The sequence below is a fragment of the Sarcophilus harrisii genome, chromosome 1, assembly GCF_902635505.1.
Source record: "Sarcophilus harrisii chromosome 1, mSarHar1.11, whole genome shotgun sequence".
Taxonomy (NCBI): Eukaryota; Metazoa; Chordata; class Mammalia; order Dasyuromorphia; family Dasyuridae; genus Sarcophilus; species Sarcophilus harrisii.
The window spans coordinates 382,286,328-382,314,077 of NC_045426.1; the positions used below are offsets into that span (position 1 = coordinate 382,286,328).

Here is a 27,750-nt window from a genome sequence, read left to right on the forward strand (position 1 = left end):
GAAGTGACCTTCTTTTCTTCCAGCTCTTCCGCCCCCACTGCAGAAAGCGGAAGTGAAGCAACCCGTTGAGCCATTCTCGCCTATTCGTGCTCAGCCTCTTGTCTTACTGTTCTTTCGACCGGCCCATGGCCACCTACCATTACCGGACGGGTACCGCGGGCAGCGCTGGCCCAGGGCCTGGCGCTGCCGCGTCCCTCCCGGACCAGAGCTTCCTGTGGAACGTCTTCCAGCGGTAAGAATGCGCTGCTCCCAGCCCCGCGCTTCACCTTTTCTCTGGAACGCCGGGGAGGGTCGGCCCCCACCCCCATCCCGGACTGGACGCCGACGCGGCTTCAGGCTGGGGTCATGCCTCAGGCCTGGCCTCCTCCGAGTCCCTTCCCCAGCACCCACCGCCGGCACGGGATCCCCACGGGCGAACCCTCCTATGCTATTATACCTGTACTGCCTGTGTTACAGCCACGGAGGCTCGAGCCCCATTGCACCCGGCTGCGTTCGTCCCGACTTTTGTGGCTCACCCATCCCCCAGAGCGTGTAATACATGCTCGCTGAATGAGTGTAACCAAGGAGCGAGCAGAAACCTCGGTTCCTTCCGCATTGTATCTTTCCCCGTTCTCAGCCCGACACGTCTCCCTTCCCCTGAAAAGCTCATCCACGGCCCCTGGGCCATCTTGTCATAGGTCAAAACATGGAAGTGACCTTTTAAGCCATGTGACCCAGCTCTCGTATTTTACAATCGAGGAAGCTCAAGCCCAAAGAGTGCTTTGCTCTAGGTCACTAAAGTAAGATGTTGCCTGTTTTAATTCAGCACCCTTGCCCCCAAATCTTGTGCTATTGTATTTCCAGGTTATAGAGCTGGAATACCACTTAGAGATGATCTAATCTGACAACCCTTAATTTGATAGATCAGGAATCTAAACTTCATCGACCTAAGGTCACAAAGATAGCAAAAGGCAGGGTCAGGATTTACTCGGGATTCTTGAGCTTTAGATTTTTCCACTGTACCAGGCTCTTTTCAGTTATGTGTGACTTGAGTGAGAGCAGGACTTAAAGAATTCAACATTTAGAAGAGGAAAATCTTGCTATTTTTGTATGATTAAGATCCAGGAAAAAGAAATAATGAAACAAGTTAGGTTGGTGACTTCATAACCATTTTTTTTTCTATTTTCTTGGTTTGGTGAATGGAATCGTTCCTCTTGTCTTCTGGGGAAAGTTGTCACTGAAAGAATTCATGTCTAAAAGTGAGGTTTTGTTTTGTTTTTTAAACTAATGAGGGTTTGGAAAAAGATTTAGTTGATGTGAAATCTTCTACAAAGAAGCAGATAAAAAGGAACAAAGAAAGTAATCAGCATGGGCAGAATGAAGGGTGAAAGCCAGAGGAAAAGTTCAAATCACTGAGCATGATTCACAACCCATTGGTGAGAATCTAAAATTGTGATTTAGAAAGTGTGGTAACTAGAAGCCAATAAAAGAGCTTCCCTTCCCCCCCACCCTCACCCCTTTGTCTCCCTTTCTTGCCTACGCCTCTTATTAATGACATCTGATCTGCTTAGTCCATTACACCTCAGAACTCCTAAGTTTTTAGATATAATGCCTCTTTGTAGCTGGGATTTAGAGGGCCTACTCCACTACATCAGACTGAAATTTTTATTTATGTATGTGTATATAAATATACAGATATAGTTATATATTTTTTCTTCATAAGTAGCCAAGGAGAATGTGATCTTCTTTTTAGAAATATATTAGCTGAAACCAGGACAGAATAGAAAAGATGGGAGATGGTAGTCTGAAAAATAATTTGAAGCAGGAAACCTAAATAAACTTTAGTAGGAATGTGTCCACAATTAAAGGTCTTGAACGTATATTCTGAAGAAAAACTAACTTTGATAATTTAAGAGCTTAATTGCCTAGCACTATAAAGCAATTCTGTTAAATTTCTTTTAATTTTTAATCATTGTAATATATTTCATTTATTTCATAGGGTTGATAAAGACAGAAGTGGAGTAATATCTGACAGTGAACTGCAACAAGCATTATCCAATGGTAAGTGTGACTTAGTGATTAAGTGAGATATTAAACTGCAAGCTTAACTTCCTCTGATTTGTTTTTTCCTTAATTTTGCTTTCTAAGTACAAAGGAGTTAAGAAAACTAAAGTATATGATGCAATCCTTGGATTAATTAGAGTTGGTATATGGTATGATAGAAACAAATTTTTGCTCATTTTATTTTTTTTTCAGACAGCTTCCTGATTATGTTCTCCATTTTGAGATACTTTAGTTGTGTTGTTCACATAGTACATGTAGGTATTGTCTTCCACAATAAAGAGTGAGCTATTCAAGAACAGTGATTTTATTATTTTTCTGTGCCTTCCTCGATTTTCAACGCAGTGTTTGCTTGACACATAGCAAACTTGATAAATGCAGTTGTAATCTATTTACTTAGATAAGTACTAGGTGTTCAAAAATTGAGAATTATTTGGAAAATTTGTTATTATATTAGAATATTATAGATGAAAATAAAAGAGTAATTCCAGCAACAAAGTCTTAGAGCCAAGAAGACTATCTTTAAGGATTTTTAGAGATCCTGAAAGGTCACAAAAGGAACCAATGGGATACTCAAATAACATTGATGGAACAAGTTGTTGAAGATTTTGGAGGATGTCCATGTGGTTTCTGTAAAAGAACTCGGCTGCTATAGAAACTGCTCAAACTACAAGGTTAAGTTGCTACAGAAATGATTGGGTATAACAGATGACATTGATAATAACACTTTACTATAAAGTTGGGATTTTTGAGAACTATTGTTGATCTAAGATAAAATGAATGAAAGTACTGTTGAAGTTTCCATGTTTAATTCATTCTCCAGTTTTATTTTGTTTCCTTTTATTTTCATTATGAGATTTCAACTTCTCATTCTGATCCTCTTCAAGAATAGTGGTTGTTAATCAGGTGGTAGACTCTCTCTTAGACATGCATTTCAAACTATTCGCTCTTATGGAAATTTTTGATTTGAAGATATGCCAAGATCAAGATAGCTTTGATTCAGTTTGAAATTTAGAAGAGTTGAAAAACTTTTTCCTTTCATGACAAGTAACTGACAACTTACTTTAACATAGATCCATCCACTATACTGTGGTGCTCCTCATAAAATTTTTATTTGTATTAAAGTTAGGAGAACTATATGATGTCTTAGTTTTAAAATATACAGATAACCTATTGTTTTTACATCACTTTTATTTCCAAATATATTTTTTTTCTTCTCTATCCCGAAAACTATTCCTTGTTGCAAAAAGAAAAAAGACAGTTCACCAAAATTAACCAAAGTATCAATCTATATTCATTATTACCCACTCTTAGTCTTCTACCTCTGCAGAAACAAAGAATCATCTTTTCTTCAGTGTTAGTTATATATAGTCATATGTAATTACACAATATTCTTTTTTTGTTTTTTCTTTCCATATACTTTGTTTTTACAGTTCTACATACTTGTCTTCATTCTTTAAATTCCTTGTTAGCCCCTCAATATTCTGTTGTATTCATGCACCACTGTTTATTTAGTCATTCCCCTATTAGTAGACTTCTGCTTTTGATTTCAAAGTAGCTAGATAGCACAGTAGGTAGTATATTAAATCTAGATCTTCATGAATTCAACAATAGCTATATGACCCTGGACAAAGTAATTTAATCCTGTTTACCTTAATTCCCTCATCTGTAAAATCAGCTGGAGCTAAAAAAAAATAAAATAAAATAAAAAAAATAAAAAAGGCAAACCAGCTCTACTATGTTTGCCAAAAAAACCCCAAGATGAGGTCATGAAGAGTTAGTTGAACAACATAATACTTTGATTGCTATTTTTTGCTACTATAGAAAATGCTACTATGATTATTTTGGTGTATATTAGATTCTTTCTATCATTTACTTACTTGAAGGTTATGAGTAGTAGCATTTTTGAATCAAAAGATATGGGTATATTTGAATATAATTCCAAATTGTTTGCCAAAATGAATGATTAGATTAATTTATACTTCTACCTACATTTGCTCCTGTAATATATATGAAAAAATTAAGGGGAAAAGTATTTGTTTAGGACTTAGCATGTACCAGGCATCATATTACACACTTGGGAATACAAATACAAGCAACCAATACAGCCCTCATCTTTAAGAAACTTGCAATCTAATGGAGCAATAGAATTAGAAAGGGGAAAGGAAGAATAAAGGATGGCCTGAGTGGAGATAGGAACAAGACAGCATAATCTAGAAATGGCCTAAAAAGAGACTTGGAGGTCTGATTATCATTTTTGTATGTTTACTGGGTACAGTTATTTTGATTTTCATATCTCTGGTGCATTAATGATATGGAACTATATTTCATCTGGCTGTTATTTTGAGTTTTATCTTTTGGGAACTATTTATTCATATCCCTTGACCATTTATCTTTTGGGGAATGACTGTTGGTTTTATATATTCATGTCAGTTCTTAGAAAATCTACTTGTGCATAACTTGTGCCTGCAAAAGTTTTTTGCCTAGGACATTTTCAAGTTCAAATTCCATCACTTGATTTCTTCTTATAAGAACCTACTTATTATTAATTTCTAGTACATTTTGCTTATAGTTAATAAAAGGAAAAGTAAGTGACAATGAGGGCTCAAAAAAATGTTGATATTTCTGTATTTTGGAAATGATCTTTACCGTTAGCTAAAGTCCTGAGCAGCAGGGAATAATTTTTCACTATCATCTGGTGGATGTTTGGTAAAATGTCAAGCTAGCCCTAGACTTGCATGTAGTAAATACCTATACAAAGATTTTGTTACTAGAGACTTGTGTACTGAGAGACTGCTAATATTTGTGATTATTTTGGGTTGATTAGTTGATACTCTTTCATTAGGTCTCAATTGACAATGAATTCTTCCTAATATGAGACTAGACCAGAAGAGCTTAAGTCACATTAAGTTAGACATTTTGAACCAATAGTGGTCCAATAGCCACACAAATACCGTTCTGTTCTCATACTTTTCATGTCACATTCTCTTCTCTTCCATCTTTATATTAAATGTGATTACAATGCTATTCACTTAGGACTGAGCTCCCATCATTATACCCAAACGTAATAGTACATTTTCAATACAATTGACTTATGTTGATGATTCCTTGTTGATGCAGTGGAAACCTGTAGTTTTAAAAGTAGCATAACCCACTTATGCTCTCCTACTGTTATTAAATGTGTGGGACTGCATGTATTTCCTTGTTAAATCTGGTTACAGCAATCCTGAATAATTTATGTGGACTCATACTAATACACACTGGGTCTTTTGTAAGACTTTCCATAGAAAAGTTTATTAAAAATAAACTGAGGGAAGATGAGGTCATTCAGTATACTGACAGACAAAAGAAGACTGTTCACTTGCTTTCCATTAAAAAAAAAAATTACGGCATGCTATTCTAAGAACTTAAGAATTTTTACTTAACCCTGTTTAAAATTCAATTTCTTTTCTCTGTATTTAACATTATTTCTGAAGATAATGAGGAAGAAATATTCTCTTAAACTGATTTTTTTTCCCCTGATCGTCTTATAGTTTTTCATAATAATAAACAAGGCATATAATTTTAGGAGGCATTTTGTTTTGTTTGCTGCCTTCATTTTTTTAAATTGGTATTGTTTTTATCAGTTATTTGTGGATATGTACATAGTACTTTTTATTAAGAGATAGTTTCTTCCCCCTCTGGAAGTCCCATTGTTAAAAAAAAGAAAAGAAAAGAAGAATCCTGGTACATATATAGATCTCTCCTCTTTATCCCCCTTTCTTTCTTTTTTTGGGGGTGGGGTATGGGGGGAGGCAGGCAGTTGGTGCAAGAAATTTGACCAGAGTCACACAGCAAGTGTTAGGTTCTGAGGCTGTCTTTGAACTCGGCTCTATCCATTACACTACACACCTGCCCCTCAGTATATTCAGATTTCATAAATTACCTATGAATTATAGTTGATTATCTTCTTCCATTTGAAAAGTTTCAATGCCACCTTCAGACTGTGATTACCTTAACTTAATTGCTAATGGATTTAAGCTCCTATTCTGCTCTGACACGTGCTCTGTGTGAAATTGTTCTTAGAAGCTCTGCCAGAAGATCCTAAGCCCTGGCTGGATCCAAGAAATTGGACCAGTTTTCAGTGTGGACCTCTCAGAATTTGTTTTCTAGGACCAGCCTACAATTATGTTCAGAGAGGATCTTCACTAGGAGTTTAGGCACTTAACAATAGAAAGTTTTAGCCACAATAATTTGTGAAAAACAGTCATGTACTAAAAATGCAGAGAAAATTTGTGATTTACGAAACTTTCCTCTTTAGTCAATCTGTCTTGCCTCCATAGAATGGGGGATTAAATAGTTTTAAAATCTGGAATCCCAGCTGATATTAGAAAATGCAACAAAGTCTATTGATTAGAGGGATAGGGAGCTCTATGAGCTGAGCCATGTCTGAGGATTGCTTGGGGGAGGGGGGGGTATTAACATACCAAATTCCTGACTTTGAATTAGATTGTTTATCTGACTGAAGGAAGGAGAAGTAAAGCAGCTAAATTAAAGGTAATGCCCTTGAGATTAGTTTCCATTTCTGGAAAGGAAAACATTCACTGTCACCATTTCTCCAGTGAAATATTTTTGCTGTAGTTGAGGGGCACATCATGACCAGGCAAGTCTCATTTAAAAAAAACAAAAATGAAATGCTACAAAAGTTGAATGTTTCTTTGAAATCCATTTATTACAGTATAATGGAATCTTCAGCAACAAACATAGAAATTTCCAGCATATGAGGATATTTATATGAAAGTCACCTCTAATAAGAAAAATATTTAACACTTGCCAATCTTCAGGGTTTTTCTCCTTTGAAAATGAAGTATACAGCAAGGACTTATTTTAGGTAAGAATTAAAATAAGTTTTTAAAAAAATTCTAGTTAAAAGATAGGTAAATATTGACTAGATGAAATTTTTCTTTTTCCCCAATCACATGTAAATAATTTTTAACAATTTTTTTTAAATGTTGAGTTCTAAATTTTCTCCTTCACCTCTCACCTCCCTGAGATGGTAAGCAGTTGTATGTTGCAGGTTATACATGTGCAATCCTGAAAAACATTTTCATATTAGTCATGTTGTTGTTAAAAAAAAAAAAAAAAAAAACAGACCAAAAGGAAAAAATCATGGGGGGGGGAAGGAATCACAAAAGTGAAATGTTTTGCTCTGCATTCAGACTCCATAGCTGAAATTTTTCAAAGAAGGACTGCATGGACTTGAAGTCATCGTCGTGTCTATAGGCCAAAAAAAGTCTTCTCAGCCCAGCAATTTTAGAAAAATACCTTATTTATATTCAAGGAATGCTACTTTAAAAAAAAAAAATTTATTAGGGCCCCTTGGGGTGACATTGAGACTAATTTGAAGAAATTGATTTATATATATTATCTAGTCACTAGTTATGCTCATTTATATGGTATTTATTTTGCCTAGTAACAAGGTTACAAATGATGTTTATTTCCCCACTTTGTCCTGTAAAAGGCATTTATACTGTAGCAGAAATTTATACATTTTCAATGAAAAATGATAGAAAACAATACTATGCAAATGTACTTTTTTTTTTTTTTTTAACTATCTTATGGGTAGCTGACATTTGTTGAAGAGGATGTGGAAAAAAATTTTATAAAATAATTTATCTGAAATCAACATATTTGATGGCTTCAGTGCAAATGTGTCATAGAAAAGGATGTTAAAAATATGTTGGAAAATATGATGTGATTAAGACATTTTAAAAAGCTAAATGTTTGTGCACTAGACAAATTCCTCACATTTACATAACATGAATACTTTTGTCAGGAAGAAAGTGAAAAATGCAGACCAGTGACAAACACAATAAACAAAAAAAATGAAGATAATCATGTCTGTGTCAACAATAAACAGTTGACAGTCTGGCAGTTATCAATTGTGACTATACCATCAAGCCATCCAACTTGTTTAAGTATAGTTCAAAATATTTGTTAAATTTGAAAAAAAATTAATATGATATTAGGAAAAAATATAATACTGAGTATAAAATACTTGAAGGAGAGAGAACTAGATAGTGAAGAAGCAGCTGCTTGTATATGACAGGTGCTTACAAGTATGAAATCATCACCTAAGGGTCAGAAGAAACAAAGATGAGTAATAATGGTTAGTGAATCCCCTGCTGAGTATAGGAACACACCAATTTGTTAGCCTCATAAGAATGATACAGGGTTCTGCTGTCTTCCTGGTTATCTATACAAGATGTTCAAGAGAACTTCTCAGGGCTGTCAAACCAGATGTTGCCATCCTGTTATTGCAAATTACATTAAAGAAGAAGACATGTTACCACCTGCTTTGACACTGTATCCTGGCAACCAGAGTTCTTTTCCATTGACTTGTAGCTGAAACCTTTCCTATGTGTTACCATTAGAAAGTGAGCTCCTTGGGAGCAGGGATTGTAGTTGTTTTTTTATTTTTTCAAATACATAAAAAGCATTCACCTTTGCAAAACCTTGTGTTCCAATTTTTTCTCCCTCTTCCCCTTCCAAGATAGCAAGCAATTCAATATAGATTAAACATATGCAATTTTTCTAAACATAATTCCATATTTGTAATGCTGTGCAAAAAAAATCATATCAAAATGGGGGGGAAAGCAAACAAACAAAAACAGGAAAAAAGATGAAAATACTATGCTTTGATCCACATTCAATCTCCATAATTCTTTCCCTGGATGAAGATGGTACTTTCCTTCACAAGTCTATTGGAATTGCAGGGACTTCTTTGTCTCTAATGTATCAAGAATATTTTTTGGTACATCAGAAGCACTTTAAAAATATTTTCTTTCTTCCTTCATACTGACTTACGCTGAGAACAAGTGCTGTCAAAAAGAACCTGGACAGCATTGCTAAAGATTAGAAACTGAAGAACCCTTGGAATATAAGTGGTATTTTTATTACTGCTCCCAAATGAAGAAGGTTTTCAGGAGGGAGAAGAAATATGAGAAGTAATCAGTTGGATAAAAAGATTTTTTTTTTTTTTTGAGAATTAGCTTTGTTATGTCTAAACTATGACTTATACTTATGAATTATGTATTCCCTTGTTAGGGATAGAGGGTACCTTATCAAGGCTGGGAAGGATGGATTTGCCTGGAATCTTTCAAATGTAGCCAAAACTGAAAAGTAGACAGGAAGAGAAATGGAAAATTAGCACCAAGAGTACCATATATTTAAATAATAGTGTAGATTCCCAAAAGTTAACAGAAAACAAAACAGAAAAAAGGAATCAGTAATAAAAACTGATGGCTTAAAGTATTGATATACAAATGCAAGAAATATGGTCAAATTAAATATCTCAACCAAAGCAAATATGATGTCATAGGTATTGGAATTGGTGGGCTGAAATCTCTGTCTAGAATTTGGCTCTAGAAGTTATACATTTATATTCAAAAGAAAGAAGGATCTGTAAAAAAGAACAGATTAGCATTGTAAGTTGGGAAGAAGAAAAATATAGATAAGGGAATTCAAAAGCCATCACGTGGGGAAAGTCATTTAGGTGTGATGATCCCTGGGGGTAGAAAGAATAAAGTCTTTGGAGCATACTATAGACCAATTAAACAGAAAAAAGAAATAAATGAGTTTGAAAATCAGATCACAAACTTAATAGTGTACCATGCTATGGTAACCGTGGAGGATTTCCTATTTTCTAGACCTCTTTTAGAGTAGATGCAAATAATAATTTCCCTTAATGATAATAACTTTCAAAGGCAGAAAAATCAACTAGAGGAAAGTTATGTTCTGGATCTAAGAGGGAAACAATCTGATACTCATTTTTAAATTTTGAGAGAGCAGATTTTAAAACATTTAGGTAAGATTGCATTGATTAAAAGGAATGAAAAGTATTCCAGTAGTGAAATTCTCAAGACAAAATTCCAAAGGAAAAAAGGGGGGGGGAACTGTCTTAAGTTTTATTGGGGAAATATAAAAGAAACTCTGCAACCAATTTAAAGTCATTTTTTAAAAATACCCATTCCTTCAACAAACCTTTATTAAGAATGGACCAGAGCATCATAGCTTATAGCTGGACAAGAAGTTTTTTAAATCTGGAGAAAATTATCAAAGAAGGAATCAGACTGCTACTTGGGATAGATAGGAATGTGATAAAGGATAAAGAAACAGCTTGGATGTTGAAGTTTTTTTTTTAATTGCTTCATTTTTTCCCTGCAAAAAAAGAATTATCGTGGGACTGGGGAAAGAAGAACTGTAACTTCAGATAAAGAGTTGAAATCCAAGATGAGTAGAGATAAAATAAGGTGCTTTTTGGTAGGCTCAACTTACCAGACCCAAAAGAACTATAGCTTCATGTACTAAAAATAACTACCCATTTTTATTCCTAAATCACTGTCAATCTCTTTGAAAGATTGTGAACAGGATTTTTATATAAAGTGCAGAATTTTAGTTCATTTTCATTCTGATAGGTGTGTGATATGAAATAATTAGTGATTTGGAACATTTTTTTCCCATCTGTTATTTAACTGTTAGCCTTACAATTTTATGCAAAAGCTTTTAAAGTTTTGTCATTGTAACTGTCCATTTTACTTTTTCTGATGATCTCTCTCTCTCTCTCTCTCCAGTTTGGTCTTGAACTTTAGCTATGAAAGGTAGTTTTTTCCTTGTTCCTCCAATTTTGTTGTCTATGGGCTTAGTCATGTATCTGAGTTAAGACAAAAGAAATGAATTTTTAAAAGCCTGGAAAGAATTATGAATTAGTTAAATGAACATTTTTTTGGTATATGATTTCAGATATTGATTAATAACCTTTTTTTCTGCCAAATTGCTTTTCTTTGTTTTTTATCAAATAGTGAGTTCTTATTCCTATAATTGTCCTCTTTGAATTTACCAAACTAGATATTCTTTGTCTTTGCTTGTTTTAATTACTTTTTCTTATTTTATTCCTGTAATTGGCATTTCTAGTACTTATTAAATAATAGTACTCATAAGGGAGCTCCATGTTTGCCCACTAGTCTAATTTATCCCTTTTGCATATAGTGCTGACATTTGGTTTTAGATAGGTATTACTTAGGAAACTTAAGGAAAAGATCTTTCATCCTTATGTTTTCAGGTATTTGGTTTGTTTTTGTTTTGTGTGTATCTGTGTGTTTTAAACAGAAATGGGTGTTATATTTTGCCAAAAAAAAATTTGTATCCACTGAAATAATGTTATCATGGTTATATTTATAGTTTTCCAAATGTCAAATGAAGGCTGTATCATATGTAAAGCATGATTTTATTTTGCCTTAGATGAATTTTTAAAAGATGTGGCAGTCATGAATTCAGACATGGTGACAATAAATGTAGACTATAAAGTATTAAATTTATTCAAAAACTCATTTTCCCAATTGCAAGTTGAGTAGAGACAAAAGAATGCAGGTCATAATAAGATTTGGAGACTTTAAAGTCAGCGATTCAATGATGTGATCTAGCCAAGAAAGTGAATTCAATCTTTTGACTACTACATTGAAAAGTATTGTCAAGGAAAAACCTACTGTACTTAGGTCAGACTACATTTTGGTGTCTTGTGTTCACTTCTAGGCATATAATCTTAAATCTTTAAGTAATTGATTGTCTTTAAGTCTTTTTCTTTAAGTAATTGAAAGACCTTCTTGTGGAAGGGGGATGAGTCTTGCTTTATTTGGCCTTAAACCACACCTGGAAGCAGAAGATCACAAAAGAGTTAAAATCAGACTTAGTATAAGAAAAATTTCCTAAGAATCAATTATACTGAAGTAAATTTGCATACTCTTCAGGCTACCAAGATGTCTGCCTTTTGGGGTGCACTCCCACACACACGCACACCACATGCACGCGCACTCACACACACACATATATACACTCCCCTAATAGAGTGTAAACTCCTTATGAGCAAAAACTGCTTGCTTTTTGTCTTTATATTCTTTTTGCCAAGCAATGATTGTTGATTAGTTGATCAAAACAAATTTTCACCATTTCTTAAGGAAGTTGAATGGAATTAAATCAGTTGCCATAATTAACAATTCCAAAGAGTCTATAAATCCTCTTAGCCAGGAAGTTCTTGTTTCTCCCAAGCAGAAACATATGGCAACCAAGACTGCTAGTTTAAAATATAAACTTTTCTTTTTCTTTAAAATGTTTTGGAGGAAAACAGTAGGAATTAATAGCAGTGTTATTTCATAAAACAGTTAAAAGTAATAAAAGGTAAAACCGTTTTATAAAGATTGAAGGCAAATCACTCAGACTAAGTTAAATGATGCTAGAAAGACCAGGAAGTAGAAAATTTGCCAATATTGTTTTTAAGGAATTTTTTTCCTCTATCTGTGATAGTTAAGCTACTAATTTGGACTCTCATATCATAGTACCTCATGTTATATGAAGAAGTAAGATGGCACTAAGGAAAAAAAGCAGGAAGAGCAGTGGGATTAGACCAAGTTTAAAACCAAGCCAGAAGAGTTATATCCTGGAAGTGATTTAAAAAAAAAAATTGAGTATCTTGATTGAGTAGTTGTAAAGATAGCCAAGAAAGAAGAAGGGTGTAAAACTCTTAGGGAAAATTATAAAAAGGATATCCACTGCAAAGTACTAAGAGAGCTGTGGATTGGTTAGAGAAATGCCAATTAAAACAACTTGAGATACTATGTCACACCTATTAGTAGGTGTATGCTAATATGACAGTAGCTAATATGACAAAAAAGGAAAATGATGAATGTAAGAAAACAAGGGACACCTATACTCTGTTGGTTGGAGTTGTGAACTGATCTAGCTATTTTGGAGAACAATCTGAAATTATACCTAAAGGGCTATAAAACTTTGTACTTTGATCCAGCATTACCATTACTAGGTCTATATTCCAGAAACATCTTGGAGAATGGGGGGCTATTTGTGACAAAAAATATTTATAGCACCTTTTTTTTGTGATGGCTAAGAACTAGAAATTGAAAGGGATATTCACCAATTAGGGAATGGCTAAACAAATTGTGATACATGATTGTGATAGAAATATTATTTTTTTATTTTTTATTTTTTTTTTGTTTGTTTTTATTTTATTTATTTATTTATTTATTTTTTGTGATAGAAATATTATTGTGGTATAAGAAATGACAAGCAGGATGATTTCAGAAAAACCTTCAAAGACCTACACGACCTGATGCTAAGTGAACAGAATAGAATGTTTTACACAGTAACAGCAATATTGTTTGATAGATTGTTAAATGATTTACCTCTTATCAGTAGCAGTGCAATGATTCAAGACAATCTCAAAGAACTAATGATAATGCATACTATGTGCCTGCACAGAAATAACTGATACTGTTTGATTACAGACTGAAGCATACTATTTTTCACTTTTATTCTTTTTTCTTTTATTTACATTTTTTCTTATAAAAAATTACTAACATGGAAATATTTTACATGATTGCACATACATAATCTATATCTACTTGCTTGACATCTAAAGGGCAGAGAGAAAGGGAAGAATATAATTAGAACTCAAAACTTAAAAAATCAAGTGTTTAAAGATTGTTTATCATATAATTAGGAGGGGAATAAAAATACATGTTTTTAAATTTTTAAAGAAATAAAAAGCTTAAAAAAAAAACCCACAGAGGAGTGAATGCCTGAATGTCTTTAAATGATTCTTCTGAATGAGATCCATTATCACTTTTAAAGGAACTTGACTGAATTATCCACTGTGGAAAAGCTAAACAGATTAAAAATGTTGATTGTTCAGATCACATTGTGTAGGTGGCCAGATAGCCCTTAAAACTGATCAGTCAGCACATGGTCCTTGGACAGTGAGGTAATGATCTGGGCCGAAAATTGATTCAGAAAGATGATTGCTTGAATTGTTTTGGAGAAATTGTATGGTGTTTTTTAGTAAGCTTTTTAAAGCTTACTAAAGTAAAGTTTCTAAAAGTAAGCTTTTAGAATTCCCCCCACCGAAAAAAAAAAAGCCCATCTTTTTAAATAGTATTTTTCCAAAGTTGACATTTGGCTTCAAATCAAGAAATTAGAGTTTATATGGATTTATATGTCAAACTAAAAAAAAAAAAAATTGGAGAGATGGAATGTGAGTATGAAATAGGCTGTGAGGATATTTCCAAAAATAAAAAAATGAATTGTATACCAGAAGTGGTATAAAAGAAATCACAGAAATGTCCAAGCAGAAACAGATGGGTCAATCAATGCGAGAGCAGTGGATGAGATGAAGGAGTTTATTTATATATTCTTTTGACTTAATGTCAAGAAAATGATTGTCACTCCACCCTTAGCATGTTGTGAAGCAGTTAAGGAAGATATGGGTAAGACCTGATTGAATGAGAAAGTGTAGATGAATTATGATTTGTAACACTGGATGAAGTATACATTACAGATTTATTTCAGAAGGGACAACACATGGAAACTAGGTAACACAGAAAAACTCCTGCTGTTCTCAAAAAAGTTAGGATTGAGGAGGGCTCAGTTTTAAAGCTGATAAATATTAAAGTATAAAGGCTTTTTGATAGTAAAACTTTTGCAGGACAGTAAATTTTTTTAATTTTATTTTTAATTTTTTAATAGCTTTTTATTTAGAAGTTATGTGCATGTGTAATTTTATAGCATTGACAATTGCCAAACCTTTTGTTCCAATTTTTCCCCTTCTTCCCTCCCACCCCCATTCCTTCCCCCAGATGTCAGGTTGACTAATACATGTTAAATATGTTAAGTATAAATTAAATATAAAATAAGTATACATGTCCAAACAGTTATTTTGCTGTACAAAAAGAATCAGACTTTGAAATAGTGGACAAAAATAGAGCGATTGGGAATTCTATATAATGGTTCTTAGTCATCTCCCAGAGTTTTTTCTCTGGGCGTAGCTGGTTCAATTCATTACTGCCCCATTGGAACTGATTTAGTTCATCTCAGCACTGAAGATGGCCAGGTCCATCAGAATTGATCATCATATAGTATTGTTGTTGAAGTATATAATGATCTCCTGGTCCTGCTCGTTTCACTCAGCATCAGTTCATGTAAGTCTTTCTAGGCCTTTCTGAAATCATCCTGTTGGTCATTTCTTACCAAACAATAATATTCCATAATATTCATATACCACAATTTATTCAGGATAGTAAATTTGTGAAAAACTGGAAATGAGGAGATAATGACCTTAGATGATTTTATCTCGTATACCTTCCTAAAGTACCCTGAGGGGTACAAGCAAATCAAATAATTTCCTGAAGCAGTTTTATATAGATTTGCACATAAATATAACTATAGGAATCTCTCTCCTTGTTCTTTAAAAAATGTTTTTGTTTTTAGTTGGTGTAAAAATACACAGGGATACAATAAACAAACTAGTCTTGGTGGTAAATGGTTTACATATATTGAGAAGATTGCACAGTCTAACTTAATAAATTGTCCTGTCATCTTATTTTAAGCTCAGAAGTTAATGAAGTCATGTTTCAGATATTAATAAGTTGTAGTTGAGTTGGCCAGTAATTTACCTGTTAATTGTAAAAATGATTTTTCATTGTATGTAATCCAAATTGTTTTTGGTTTTAGGCACCTGGACTCCGTTTAATCCTGTAACAGTCAGATCAATCATATGTAAGTAAAAATTGTGCCTCATCATGCATGGAACCATTCATTTGTATACCAGTTCGGCTTTCTGCCATATCCCTAAGACATCTAAGCATGTCTAAAACTTAACTCATCTTTTCTTCTTATGTCAATTTTTCTTGATGTCACTATTTCTGCTAACAGTATGGAGAGATAGCCTTGACTCCTTCCCTTCACCTCCCCATATCTGGTCAATTGCTGTGGTTATTTCCTTTATCCTTGCCCTTATGTAGACTGTCCCCCATCCAGGAGTGCTCACCTTTACTGTCCCCTATATATACACTGAAGTTTGTATCCCCAGCTCTTTGAGATTCCCCTTAGGTCACCTCTTCAAAAGACCTTTACTGAGATTTTCAGTTGTGAAGATCTTTTCCCCATTCATAAGTCTATATTTGTGAATTTTTTATCTCCCCTAAGTAAAAAAAAGTCTATTCCATGAGGGCAAAGAGCTGTTTGACAGGGCTGATTGTTCTATGTGCACATTTTGTAATCATATCTTTTGATTATCATGTCTTTTATCTGCATCTGTCCTTCTGTTTTACAGATGAGAAAACAGAAAGCAAATAATCTGACAGATCTCACAGTTATAAAGCCAGGACTAGAATCTGATTGTCCCAGCATACTGTCTGATATTTTTTCCATTGTACCATGAGGCAGAAATACAATAGTGTATCTATGAGATCAACAAAATCAAAAAGATAACTTGCTGGATTTTGAGTCAAAACATCTGTGTTCAGCCTCTAGCTTTGCCACATTATGGACGGATGACTCAGATGACGGAGCCTCTGTTTTCTTTTCTGTAAAGTGGACATGGAATTTGTTTTCTGTCATCCTCCCATAATTATGATTCTCCAATAAGACAACATTGCACAGGAATGCTATATATGTGAACATATTACTTAGGATAGCAACTATCTGTGTGGTTTTGTATCATTTTATAATTGTCTTCACACAAGGCCATAGAGACTAGATAAAGATGGTATCTATTTCAGAATATCTCTGGGAGAATATTTGCAGCACCTACTTAGGAGCAGAAGAAGCGCTTCTTTCTAAGAAAAACTATATCCCACATTTGAGTTTGACAGTATTAACCCTTCTTCTAGGAGGATGTGAACACCGAATCACTCAGCAAATATTTATTAAGTGCTTACCATGTGCCAGGCACTATCATAAGCAGAAAGGATGCAAAAAGAAAAAAGAAAAGAAAAGAAAAACGTTCCCTAGGGGAGCTCTTTCAAGTAGTTGAAAAGTACTATGTGTATCCTGAGGCATGTTTGTTCATTCACGTATTTATTCTTATGATTAACCTTACATATTTATAACTGATAGAATTTTAGAGCTATAGCCAAGGAACGCAATTTTTCTTCTATGTAAAGTTATCCAGCTTATCTAGGAATTGGACACATAAGCTCAACCTCTTAAATATCATGTTCTGCTAGCAGAAGAAAGACATGGTCACTTTAGAACATCTCTCTGTCCCTTAAAGATTGATCTTAGAAAGGGGAAATTGTTGGTAATCATGAAATTTTCCTTTTAGACTGACTTTGTAACATTGCAGGATGAACACATTCTGGTGGTATGTTTATTAACATGTTGTTTCCGTTTTGGTTTAGCGATGTTTGACCGAGAGAACAAAGCAGGAGTGAACTTTAGTGAATTCACTGGAGTTTGGAAGTATATCACAGATTGGCAGAATGTCTTCCGGACGTATGATAGAGACAACTCTGGAATGATCGACAAAAATGAACTAAAGCTAGCGTTATCAGGTTTCGGTAATTCATTTACTCTTATTGTATAGCATATTTCATTTTGGAATCTGTTTAGCTTTTATTATTATTATTATTATTATTATTTTGGTTGACTTTGGGGCTTTAATTTCAAATTCATTTAAAATTTTTGGGTTTTTTTTGCAATTCAGACATTATCTTGAAATATGAGACATAAATTATTGTGATATAATTTTATCCAAAATGAGATAAGGGCTATGCAAGGTTTTCATTTGAAAAGTTGAGTGATTTAATGAAATTGAGAATGGTGAGTTTGTAAACAATTTGAAATGAAGGCATGAGAAGAAAAAACTGCAGGCAACTAATTTGAGATGAATTTGTAATCTAGTTTTATGGTGCCATTTAAAATATATACTGGAAAAGTAGGTAAAACTTTCCTCAATTGTCAGGATTTTTTATGAATAAAATTACTTTTAAATTAAAAATAGTAAGGAACTTGTGTTCTTTCCCATTCTCAAAAATAGCTCATACATACATACATATGTGTATATATGTATGTCCACTTTGAGTGTCTTAAAAGAATTTTGGTTTGCAATTCCTTTTGAGAAAAATATTTACATAGTACCTTTCCTGGATGATTCAAAGTGCTTTATAAGCTTTAAGCAATTCTCATACATAGGTAGGGAAGAAATGGAGTTTTTTGGATGAAGAAAATGAGATGTTAGAAAAGCCAGCAAGAGAGTACATAGTATATCTCAGTTTGTTTTTAATGAGTGTAAAAAAAAATTTACCGGGATGCAATTTGTAATCTTATTTTAGTTCATCATGTTCTGTTGGGAAAAACTTATTGCTTAAAAGCTATCTCACAAATGTCTAGAAAAATAATAAAGATGAATTCAATTAAAATTAAATATTTTAGCCACTGGGTATTAAGTACAGCCTTAATACTCTTTATTAGTTTATACAAAGCTGAAATATGCTATAGACTAGATGATTCTAGGTTCTGGTGCTTTTGTCCCTATTTTCTTTACATTCACTCAAGTTTCTCATTTCTTCTTCACTTCTTTTATTTCTTTTTATTTGCCCATTGAAACAAAGTGGTTAATAGAGGTTAGGATAAGAGGGCGAAGGCCTTTGCCCTAAACTGGCCTAGCATTTTTCATATCATTCTGAGGAATTCAGCCACATCATTTATACATCAGAGTCAGGGGCCTTAAAATTGAACTAGCTTTATCTGGTGGGCACTAGAAGAGAATCAGAGTATTTGGAAGTGTTTGGCCAGTCTGCAATGACCAACAAAAAAAGATAGAGTCTTTGAACACAAGCTCTCTGAGGGCATATCCACATTCAACATTGTGCCTCAAATCATAGCAAGACAGTGGGAATCTGTCTCTGTGAGGCCTCCACAAAGTCCTTCACAGCCTGGCCCCATCTTCTTTTACTGGGGAGAAAAGTGCTAGGCTAGCTGTCCTTAATGTGAGCATTACTTGAGAAGGCACCTCCATACTAAAGTCTTATCTGGATTATTAATGCACCATGTCATTCATTCTTGCCTACCCCCTAGCCACACTGCCTGCATGCCAGAAAGCTAGAAATATTTTTGAAATTTTATGTATAAGTGACTAATCAGAAAGAATGTACTTGTTAAATTAGAGTTCTTTTGGTCACCAGGTGTCAGGTGGTCTGGTTCATGTTGTGGGAATCTTGAAGGGGGGTAGTTTTCACTGAAACCTAAATTACGTTTAAAAACAAAATTTTACTTGAACTATTCTTTGGCCTCTTCTCCCTATTTCTATTTCTTCCCCCCAAATAAAGAAAATGTTTTTAGAAACCAAAATTTCAGAATTTTCTCCCCATTTAAAAAAGGAGAATTCCTGATACTTATTTTACCTTTCACACTTCGACTCTTTAAAAAGTATTTTTTCAAATTAAAAATGGAAATTCTAACTTAATTATAAGCATTTTTATCCAACTTTGACCTCTGAGAAAAATTATTTTCTCTGATAATAAAGAAAACTGCTCACATGTTTGATTTTATAGCTAAAAATCTAAAATAAGGATTAGTCACCAAGCATTATTAAGCACCTACTATCTGTCAGGCATTGTGCTTATATACTAGGTAGAAAATGCAAATTTCATTATCCCCATTCAAGGAAGCTGAGCAAGCACCAACTTCACCTTCATCATCTCTCCTTGGTATAAGTCAAAGGAAGGGACTTGACTATGAAGCCAACACTGAAATAAATATAGCAGGCTGATCTCATGATAGAATTCTCAAAGTGTACAAATGTTTGAGATTTCTGTCATTAGTTGTTATATAATTAAATTCTGTGAATTTCCTCAGTAGCGTATATTTGTCTTCCTAATTCATTTTCTCGATTTCTAGTTTGAAAAGAATCTTTCTCAGCTATTCATACTGTAAGAGGAATAAAGGGGGAGCACAATCAGAGATATTTGAATAGAACTGAGCTCTATATCCCACTATCCCTGAACCATTCCAGTGCCTTTTTCTCCCTTGTCCAGGATAAAGCATAAATATATAGAAACTTGGGGACTGGGAGAGAAACTTACAATGTAAGTAAGTAGGATATTGATCCTGAGATGATCATTGAAGAAATTTGGAGATTCTAAAAGGTGAAGATGAAAAACTAGAGTGGGAGACAGCCTGGTCCAAGGTTTGGAAGCAAGATGTAGCTTATGTATGAAGAACAGAATGTAGGCCCATCTTACAAGAATAATTGTAAGAGAAATATTTTGAAATCAATTTAGAAAGATAAGTGGGAGCAAGATTGTAAAGGACTTTATATCTTAGAATTCTTTTATCTAGAATTGCTTCTTGAGTGTAGGAATAGCTGTTCTTTAGTCGTATATATTTGGCATCTGTAAGATGTTGGGTTGGAAAGGGATCTTAATTTCTGCAAGTAAGCAAATGGTACAACATGAAAATGGATAGTAGTTAGGAAAATAAATATGGGGAGGCTGATCTCTCTGTTGGATAAGCATAGGAAGAATTGGTTTCAAATCTTCTGCTCCTGCCACATTTATGTGGTTTATGTGCCACATTTTTTTGTATTTGTATTCTGATTTTGAAAGTACAGCATTAATATCTCTACCCAGAAAAATGGGCAGGCTTCAAGGTAGTTATCAGTCAGCAAATGTTCATTGAGTTCATATTATGTACTAGACAGTAAGCTAGATGTGCTACAGGAAATAGTAAAGTGCTTTGCATTCCTCGGGAGGTATTATAGAAATATTTTTCTTTGCATGTTTAACTCCTTATCAGTAAAGTGATTAAGCTAATTATATAGGTAATTAACTGTGAAATTCACTCAGACAATAGGTATAACTTATCCTTGCAAAGATTCCAACGAACCTGAAAGTCAAATGCAAATATTTTGGCATCTGGAGCTTGTCTTCTGAATAAGTAAGAGTACAACGGTAATGTACATAGTGGTAATAAAATTTTTTTTAAAAGGGAAAAATAGATAAGATCTTTTACTTTCTTAAAAATGCAGCTCTTAGGCCTTTATCCAAGATATAGCTGCAAGTGTCCATTCCTTGATTGTTTTGAGAGCTGATTTTGTAATATAAGAAGGTACTCTCAGTGCATCTTAGCTTGTATTCTAGACTTCAGCCATAGCTATGACTGGTGACTTATCAAATCATGATTCTAAAAATTGGCAACAAAATTGGTGATTCTGGAACTTTTTATTTGTCACTGACAATTTTTGAAGTACATGAAGCATTTTGATTAGACTTCCTTATTCCTAAAGTTTGTTAATTTTAATTTATTTTACTTTTTTGGAGGGGGAGAGGGTTGGAGAGTTATGTTTAATTTTTTAAGAAATTTTATTTTGTTGATATTTGGTTTAGGCTTCATAAATTTTCAGAGCCCATCTTTAGAGTCATAATTATATTAGGAAAACCTTTGATTTGGTAGCTACTTATATAAGCATTTGTGTCTGGAGAATAATCAGTATTTTGTGGGGGTGTATATTAAATAGAAGCAATTTTGTTATATTGGTTTCTTCCCATATTTACTTTCCAGTTTAGTTACCACAAGTATGCTTGGCACTTTTTTTTTTTTAGCATACAATAGCACCATCTAGTGCTTGCAATAAGCAAACCAAAATCAACTGTGTAAGTGGAGGTATTCCTATTGACTTTCTATAAAGAATAATTCTGATTCATTTTTATTTCTTTGAAAAGATTTTTTTTTTTAAGTTCAAACCTTTCCAGTATTTGAATCTGTCAAAAAATTACAGATTTGAAAAATAAGAGAAATAGCTTCAAAACCACAAAGAGTTTGTAATTGCCAGTCTCAGGATATCACAGGTTGATGATTTCATTCATTTGTCTACCTTTCTTCCCCCACACCCTATTTTACATACCTAAAAACAGTATTATCCTCTACCGAACTCAATAAAAATTGTGTGTTTGTTTAATGTGGGGGTATAGAGATTGATTTGGTTGTGGGGTTTTTTGGATTGCTTTGAAGGGTGGATTATTTTTCTTTGGGGATTTTTTTATGTATAAAAGATTAAAGAATTTTAGAAAAGATTTGCATATCTAATTTAAACTTCCCCTGACACTCCATTTATTTTATTTTCTGTTCTTTAAGGTTATCGGTTATCTGACCAGTTTCATGACATCCTTATCCGAAAATTTGACAGACAAGGAAGAGGACAGATTGCTTTTGATGATTTCATTCAAGGCTGCATTGTCTTACAGGTAATTAAGGAGAAATTTTACACAGGCATACACATAACACATACTTTAATACATATATGTACAAATAAATTGTAGTTAGCCTTTATACAACTATTAAATTCATAAGTGAGGAAAAGTAAAATGCTTTTTTGCAAAACATTTTATTGATTACTTACTATTGAATGTAAAGTATTTTTTTTTATTATAACTTTTTATATACAAAACAAATATGGGTAATTTTTCAACATTGACTCTTGCAAAAACTTCTGTTTCAACTTTTCCCCTCCTTCCCTCCATCTCCTTCCTTAGATGGCAGGTATCCCCATTCATGTTAAATATGTTAAAGTATATGTTAAATACAATATATGTATACATATTTATACAGTTATCTTGTTGCACAAGAAAGATCAGATTTGGAAAGAGGGTAAAAATAATCTGAGAAGAAAAAACAACAATGCAAGCAAACAATAACAAAAAAAGTAGAAATGTTATGTTGTATTCCATACTCATTTCCCAGTGTTCTTTCTCTGGATGTAGCTAGTTCTATTCATTCCAAATCAATTGGAACTGATTTGGATCCTCTCATTGTTGAAGAGAGCCACATCAATCAGAATTGATCATCATATAATATTGTTGTTGCTATGTATAATGATCTTCTGGTTCTGCTCATTTCACTTAGCATCAGTTCATGTAAGTTTCTCCAAGCCTCTCTGTATTCCTCCTGCTGGTCATTTCTTATAGAACAATAACATTCCATAACATTGGATATAAACTATTAAAACTTTGCCTTTAAGGCTGGTTTTGTTAATAACTTTTTAATCTGTCTTTTACTCCTTTGGTAATCTGTTGAAGCCTATGGATCTTTTCCTAGAATATATTTTGTTTTTAATAATTGTTTGAAGGAAATACTAAATTTCATTTAGAGGTTAATGAAAATAAAGATATAAATTTTTTTCCTATCCCAAATTCATGGGCCCCTGAAATCTTTCATGACCATTTGGGAGTTAATGAATCTCGGCTTAAAACCTCTCCCCTAAGGTGAAAAAGTTTAACTTCCTTCATATCCTAGACTCTGGTTTGAGAAGTAACCAGAAGTTGAGAACTGATTACTTCAAACTTCCTTAGATAACACAATACATATGCACTGAATTATTCTTAAATATGACCTCATTATTTGTTTTGTTTTGTTTTCCTGGCTTACATTTTAGATTTTTTTGATAGACATTTCTCTTTTTACAAAATAATATAAGATAATATCTTCTCAATACTTGGAAATGATCACAGTGGTATAATGAAAAAAAAAAATCCCAAATTAAAAGTCCTGTTTATAACATCTGTGATCATGAGCTATTCTTGGCCTCGGGTTTCTTCATTTCTGAATTGAAGGCATTAGACTCATTAATCTTTGAACTAAAATAATTCTTAGGTTCCTTCCATCTCATAAATTCTTAAATTGGAGCCAGATTTTGAAGGCCATTGAATGCCAGGCTTAAGAATTTGGATTTTATCCTAAAAATACTAAAAAGTTTTAAAGGTATTTGAGAAAGAAGAGGTTTTAAAAGGGTTTTGAAAAAGGAAATGACATAAATCTGAAGCCATGGTACCAAATAAATTGGAATGGAGAAACTAGAAAGCTGTTGAAATAACCAGACATGCATAGGTCCTGAACCCTGTATTTCTATCAGGCCAGCTTTTCCGCCCCCTATGCTTTCACCTAGCCAAGATATTATTCGTCCTATCCTGAAGTATTCCCTAGCAGAAAGAAATGAGGGGGGGAAACTCCAGCAATCTTCTCTTCTTTTCCCCAAAGAACTTTTGACACAACATTTCCTTAAGCCATTTGTCAGTCCTTGGAAAGAAATACCAAAACCCAAATGAAGATAATTACTCTGAAACTATTGAATCTACTGTAGGTAATAATGGGATTATAATGAACCCCTTCCCTAAGAAAATAAAGTGTTGGATGAGAATCAAGACAAATAAATATGGGATCTGTTACAATAAAACATTGGTATGATCTGTGAGAATTAATATTGATAGATTCAGAGATTATTAATAATGGAAAAAAATAAGTACATTGAAGACTTGATTTCATACTGGGATACTTGAAATTTAGGAATGAAATGTGGGGATAAAAGCCAGTCTTGGGATTTGAACTTCAGGAGGAAAAATTCATGGGAAAAGTCTGTCTTACAGAAATCCATTCTACTTCTTTGTGAATATTCAGTTCTACAAATTACATTAAAAGTACACAGCAAAAGCAGACTAGTACTATGCTCTTCTCCTTCAAGATCAAATCGTAAACTAATAGAAGATGAGGTTTCTTAATGTATTTTTCAGTTAGTTGCATGGTCCCACCTGAAATTGTAGGTTATTAAAACTGAGTGTATATCAACACATATATACATATATATATTGAAATAATTATGCTCACCACAAATATCAAATTATTGAATACTGACCTACTCCTTCCAAAGGAAGCAGTGGATTAAATTCCTGTGAGCCTCTGGTTACACCAAGTTGGTTAACTATCTCTGAAGTGGCCTTAGAGACAGATAGTGAATTTCCTGTCTTTTTTGGTATGTACTGTATTGTTGATTCATTAACTCTGAGGTTACAGCCAACATAGGTCTTGTAAGGCACATCAAAGCCTTTTTGTGCTTGGGAGACAGTTGTGGTCTTTTGTGTTCTTGGAGCTACATATCTCCAAGACTGTTTATAATATAAGACATGAATCAAGAAGACAGGACACTGTACTTGTTTCACCTCAGTGAGGCAATTTAAATTTAATATGTCCATAAGTAACTGAAAGCGCTTACAGAATTGATTTTGAGGTTATAAAAAAATTTTAGCACGTGGATGAATTTGCAAGCATAGAATCCATGAATAATGAAAATTCTATAATCCAACTACTTTGTTTTGAGTTGGTTTTTTGCAAGGCAATTAGGCTTAAGTGACTTGTCCAGGGGTCACACTGCTACTAACTAGCAGCAAAAATAAATGTTTGAGGCCAGGTTTGAACTTAGGTCCTCCTTACTTCACAGCCTGTACTCTATCCACTATGCCATATACCCATCTACTTTATTAAATGAAGTAATATTTATAAAACTTCATACTTGGTTGGTGCTTAATAAATGCTCATTATCTATCTCCCCTTGCTACTAAATGTTAACATATAAAGGGGATATATATATATATATATATTTTTTTCCCCCCCCCTGAGGCAATTGGTGTTAAATGACTTGCCCAGGATCACACAGCTAGAAAGTGTTAAGTGTCTAAGGCCAGAATTGAACTCGGATCCTCCTGACTTCAGGGCTGGTGCTCTATCCACTGCACCACCTAGCTGCCCCATGGAATATATACCCTTTTTTAAAAAACATCCTTTGGGCTACTTTAAAAGCTACCAGTGACTTGTGATAGAATTGGATTTTTTATTTTTTTATCTGCAAAATTAAAAGGATATAATTTTGAGATGTGCTATAAAATGTCAGCAAAAGGTTAAATTGTTTTAAAAAAAATGTGTTATACTTTTAAGTTCCTCTTGAGCACCTGACCCATGTCCTTCGACAGCTTATCTACTCATTTTTCACAGATGTTGCTCAATGAGGATGCTTATAACCACTTAAGAGACCTACTCTACCAATCTGGAATCCCAAGAGGGACTCCTAAAGCTACTTGTATCTGCTCTATTGGATTCAGGCCAAGTTAACTTAGCTAAGACTTCTCAGATTCCAAAGTGTTTTCCTTGCCACCAGTTCATCTAGAACCTTGCTAATCCTTTCCTGGAAGAATCTACAAGGGCAGGAGGAATGTATCCAAAATAGAAGACATCTTTCAGTTATAAAATCATAGAAAATTTAATTTAATTAATCGACCTAACAAATATATATATTTTTATGGCCTGGTTAAAAAGAAAGAGGAGGAAATTAAGAGGGAAGAAGAAAGAAAAGGGGGGGGGGGAAGCCCATAAATATTTAGAGAAAAAATTTTGTGGCTTAATGGGTTGCTTCTGAAGCCCATTTATTCTTAACTACCTTTAGTAAGTAGAGATTGTTTTCTAATGGCGTTCCTTCCACTAATAAAAAACTTGTCAAGATTGAAGCTCTTCTATATCTTCTTGTCCATAGACAGCATCAGAACAAGAGACTTTTCTCTATTTCCTTCGGTATTGTTGCTATTCAGCAAACTTATCTCCTTTGCCATGTTCATGAAGATATGTACTTCATGTCAGCAGTTTAAAAACTTTTTTGAGCTCAGGATCTTTTTGCTTCTTTAAATATCAAGGATTCTCACACTATGCATCCCCCTTTCCCCCCAAACTCCGAAAGAGCTTTTGTTCATGTGTTATGTCCATTTATGTTTACCATATTAGAAATTAAAACATGTTAGTATTATGAAAATACTTTTTGATCTTGGGGCCCCTGGACCACACTTTTGAGACCTGTTGCCATATATTACTAATTCCCCAGTAATCCTCATTGGCAATAAATACACTTAATTGAGCCGTAGCAGGTATGTTTCCATGATTTTTTGGGTTACTTAGAATTCTTTTGAAACCCTTGTTTCATAATTTACAGGTATACTCTGATTATACACTATCATTACAGTGGACATAAAATGAGAACATTTTAATTCCTACTCTTCTGGATAAAATTGTTAAAGGCCAGAGATTTCTTGACCCTTAGTTAGAAGATCCCTAACTAGGTGGGTTGATTTCCAAACCTCTCATGGGTTCTACATGGACTCAGGTATGTCACAGTAGCAGTAGTGGATGCTTAGGCCTACAATAAGTGCTTAGTGAATGCTTTTCATTCTTTTCAGGCTTTATGGATTCATTGTTTTATTTGATTTCCATTATAAACCTATGAGGCAAATAATACAAGTATTCTTTTTAATTTTTACTAAAGAAACTAGAACTTAAATTGAGAAGTGCCTAAGCTAGCAGATTCCTTCTTTGTATTGGAGTCTTCTGATGCCCAAGGCCATAGCTCTTTTCAGTGTGCCAAGCTTTCCTCATTGGATTAATAAATACCAGGATCTCATTATCTGTTTTCTCTTTCAGAGGTTGACAGATATATTTCGGCGCTACGATACCGATCAGGATGGCTGGATTCAAGTATCTTATGAACAGTATCTTTCCATGGTCTTCAGTATTGTATAACACTCACCACTGGAGGTTATCAATGGGACTGTTATGGAAAAAAGACTGGAAATGCCAAATCCCTTATCTTGTCACGTCATGAAAAAGAACACTCATGCATCTCAAGATTGTCTTCCTCCCAAATTTTATACAATTGATATGTTTTATGGTTCCAAATCCTAACTGTATATATGTGTAAAAGCTAATTATTATTTTACCATAGTAACTATAGCCACATAGCTCTCCAGATGCAAAATGGATTTAGTTTGTGGATGTTTGTGCCATGATGTAGAATATGTGTAACTTTGCTTCAGGTATCCCGCATGAAAAATGCATCTTCTCTTTTGTAGCTGTCTCCACTCTTGTCAGAATGCTTCTTCTAATTAATCAGAATTTTTAAATAGTATGGAACTTGCACATAAGGCTTTTCATGTGCCTTACTTTTTTTAAAGAGGGTGAGGGGGTTATTGTATCCATTTTAATATTATGTAATGTAAGCAATAAAGGAAATGATACAGA

At 33.7% G+C, this 27,750-nt stretch overlaps 1 protein-coding gene across 2 annotated transcripts; it reads left to right on the plus strand.

Moving 5' to 3' along the window:
• The first annotated feature begins 38 nt into the window (after positions 1–38).
• PDCD6 (programmed cell death 6) lies at positions 39–27,750 on the plus strand. Of its 2 annotated transcripts, none has more exons than XM_003759569.4 (6): positions 39–232; positions 1,979–2,040; positions 15,595–15,639; positions 17,265–17,423; positions 22,000–22,109; positions 27,154–27,750. In XM_003759569.4, the coding sequence occupies exons 1-6, from the start codon at positions 126–128 to the stop codon at positions 27,250–27,252; spliced, it is 582 nt and encodes a 193-aa protein (XP_003759617.2). In that variant the 5' UTR covers positions 39–125; the 3' UTR covers positions 27,253–27,750. The 2 variants fall into 2 exon arrangements, with proteins under 2 accessions (XP_003759617.2, XP_012396629.2); XM_012541175.3 differs by having other exon boundaries at positions 17,265–17,417.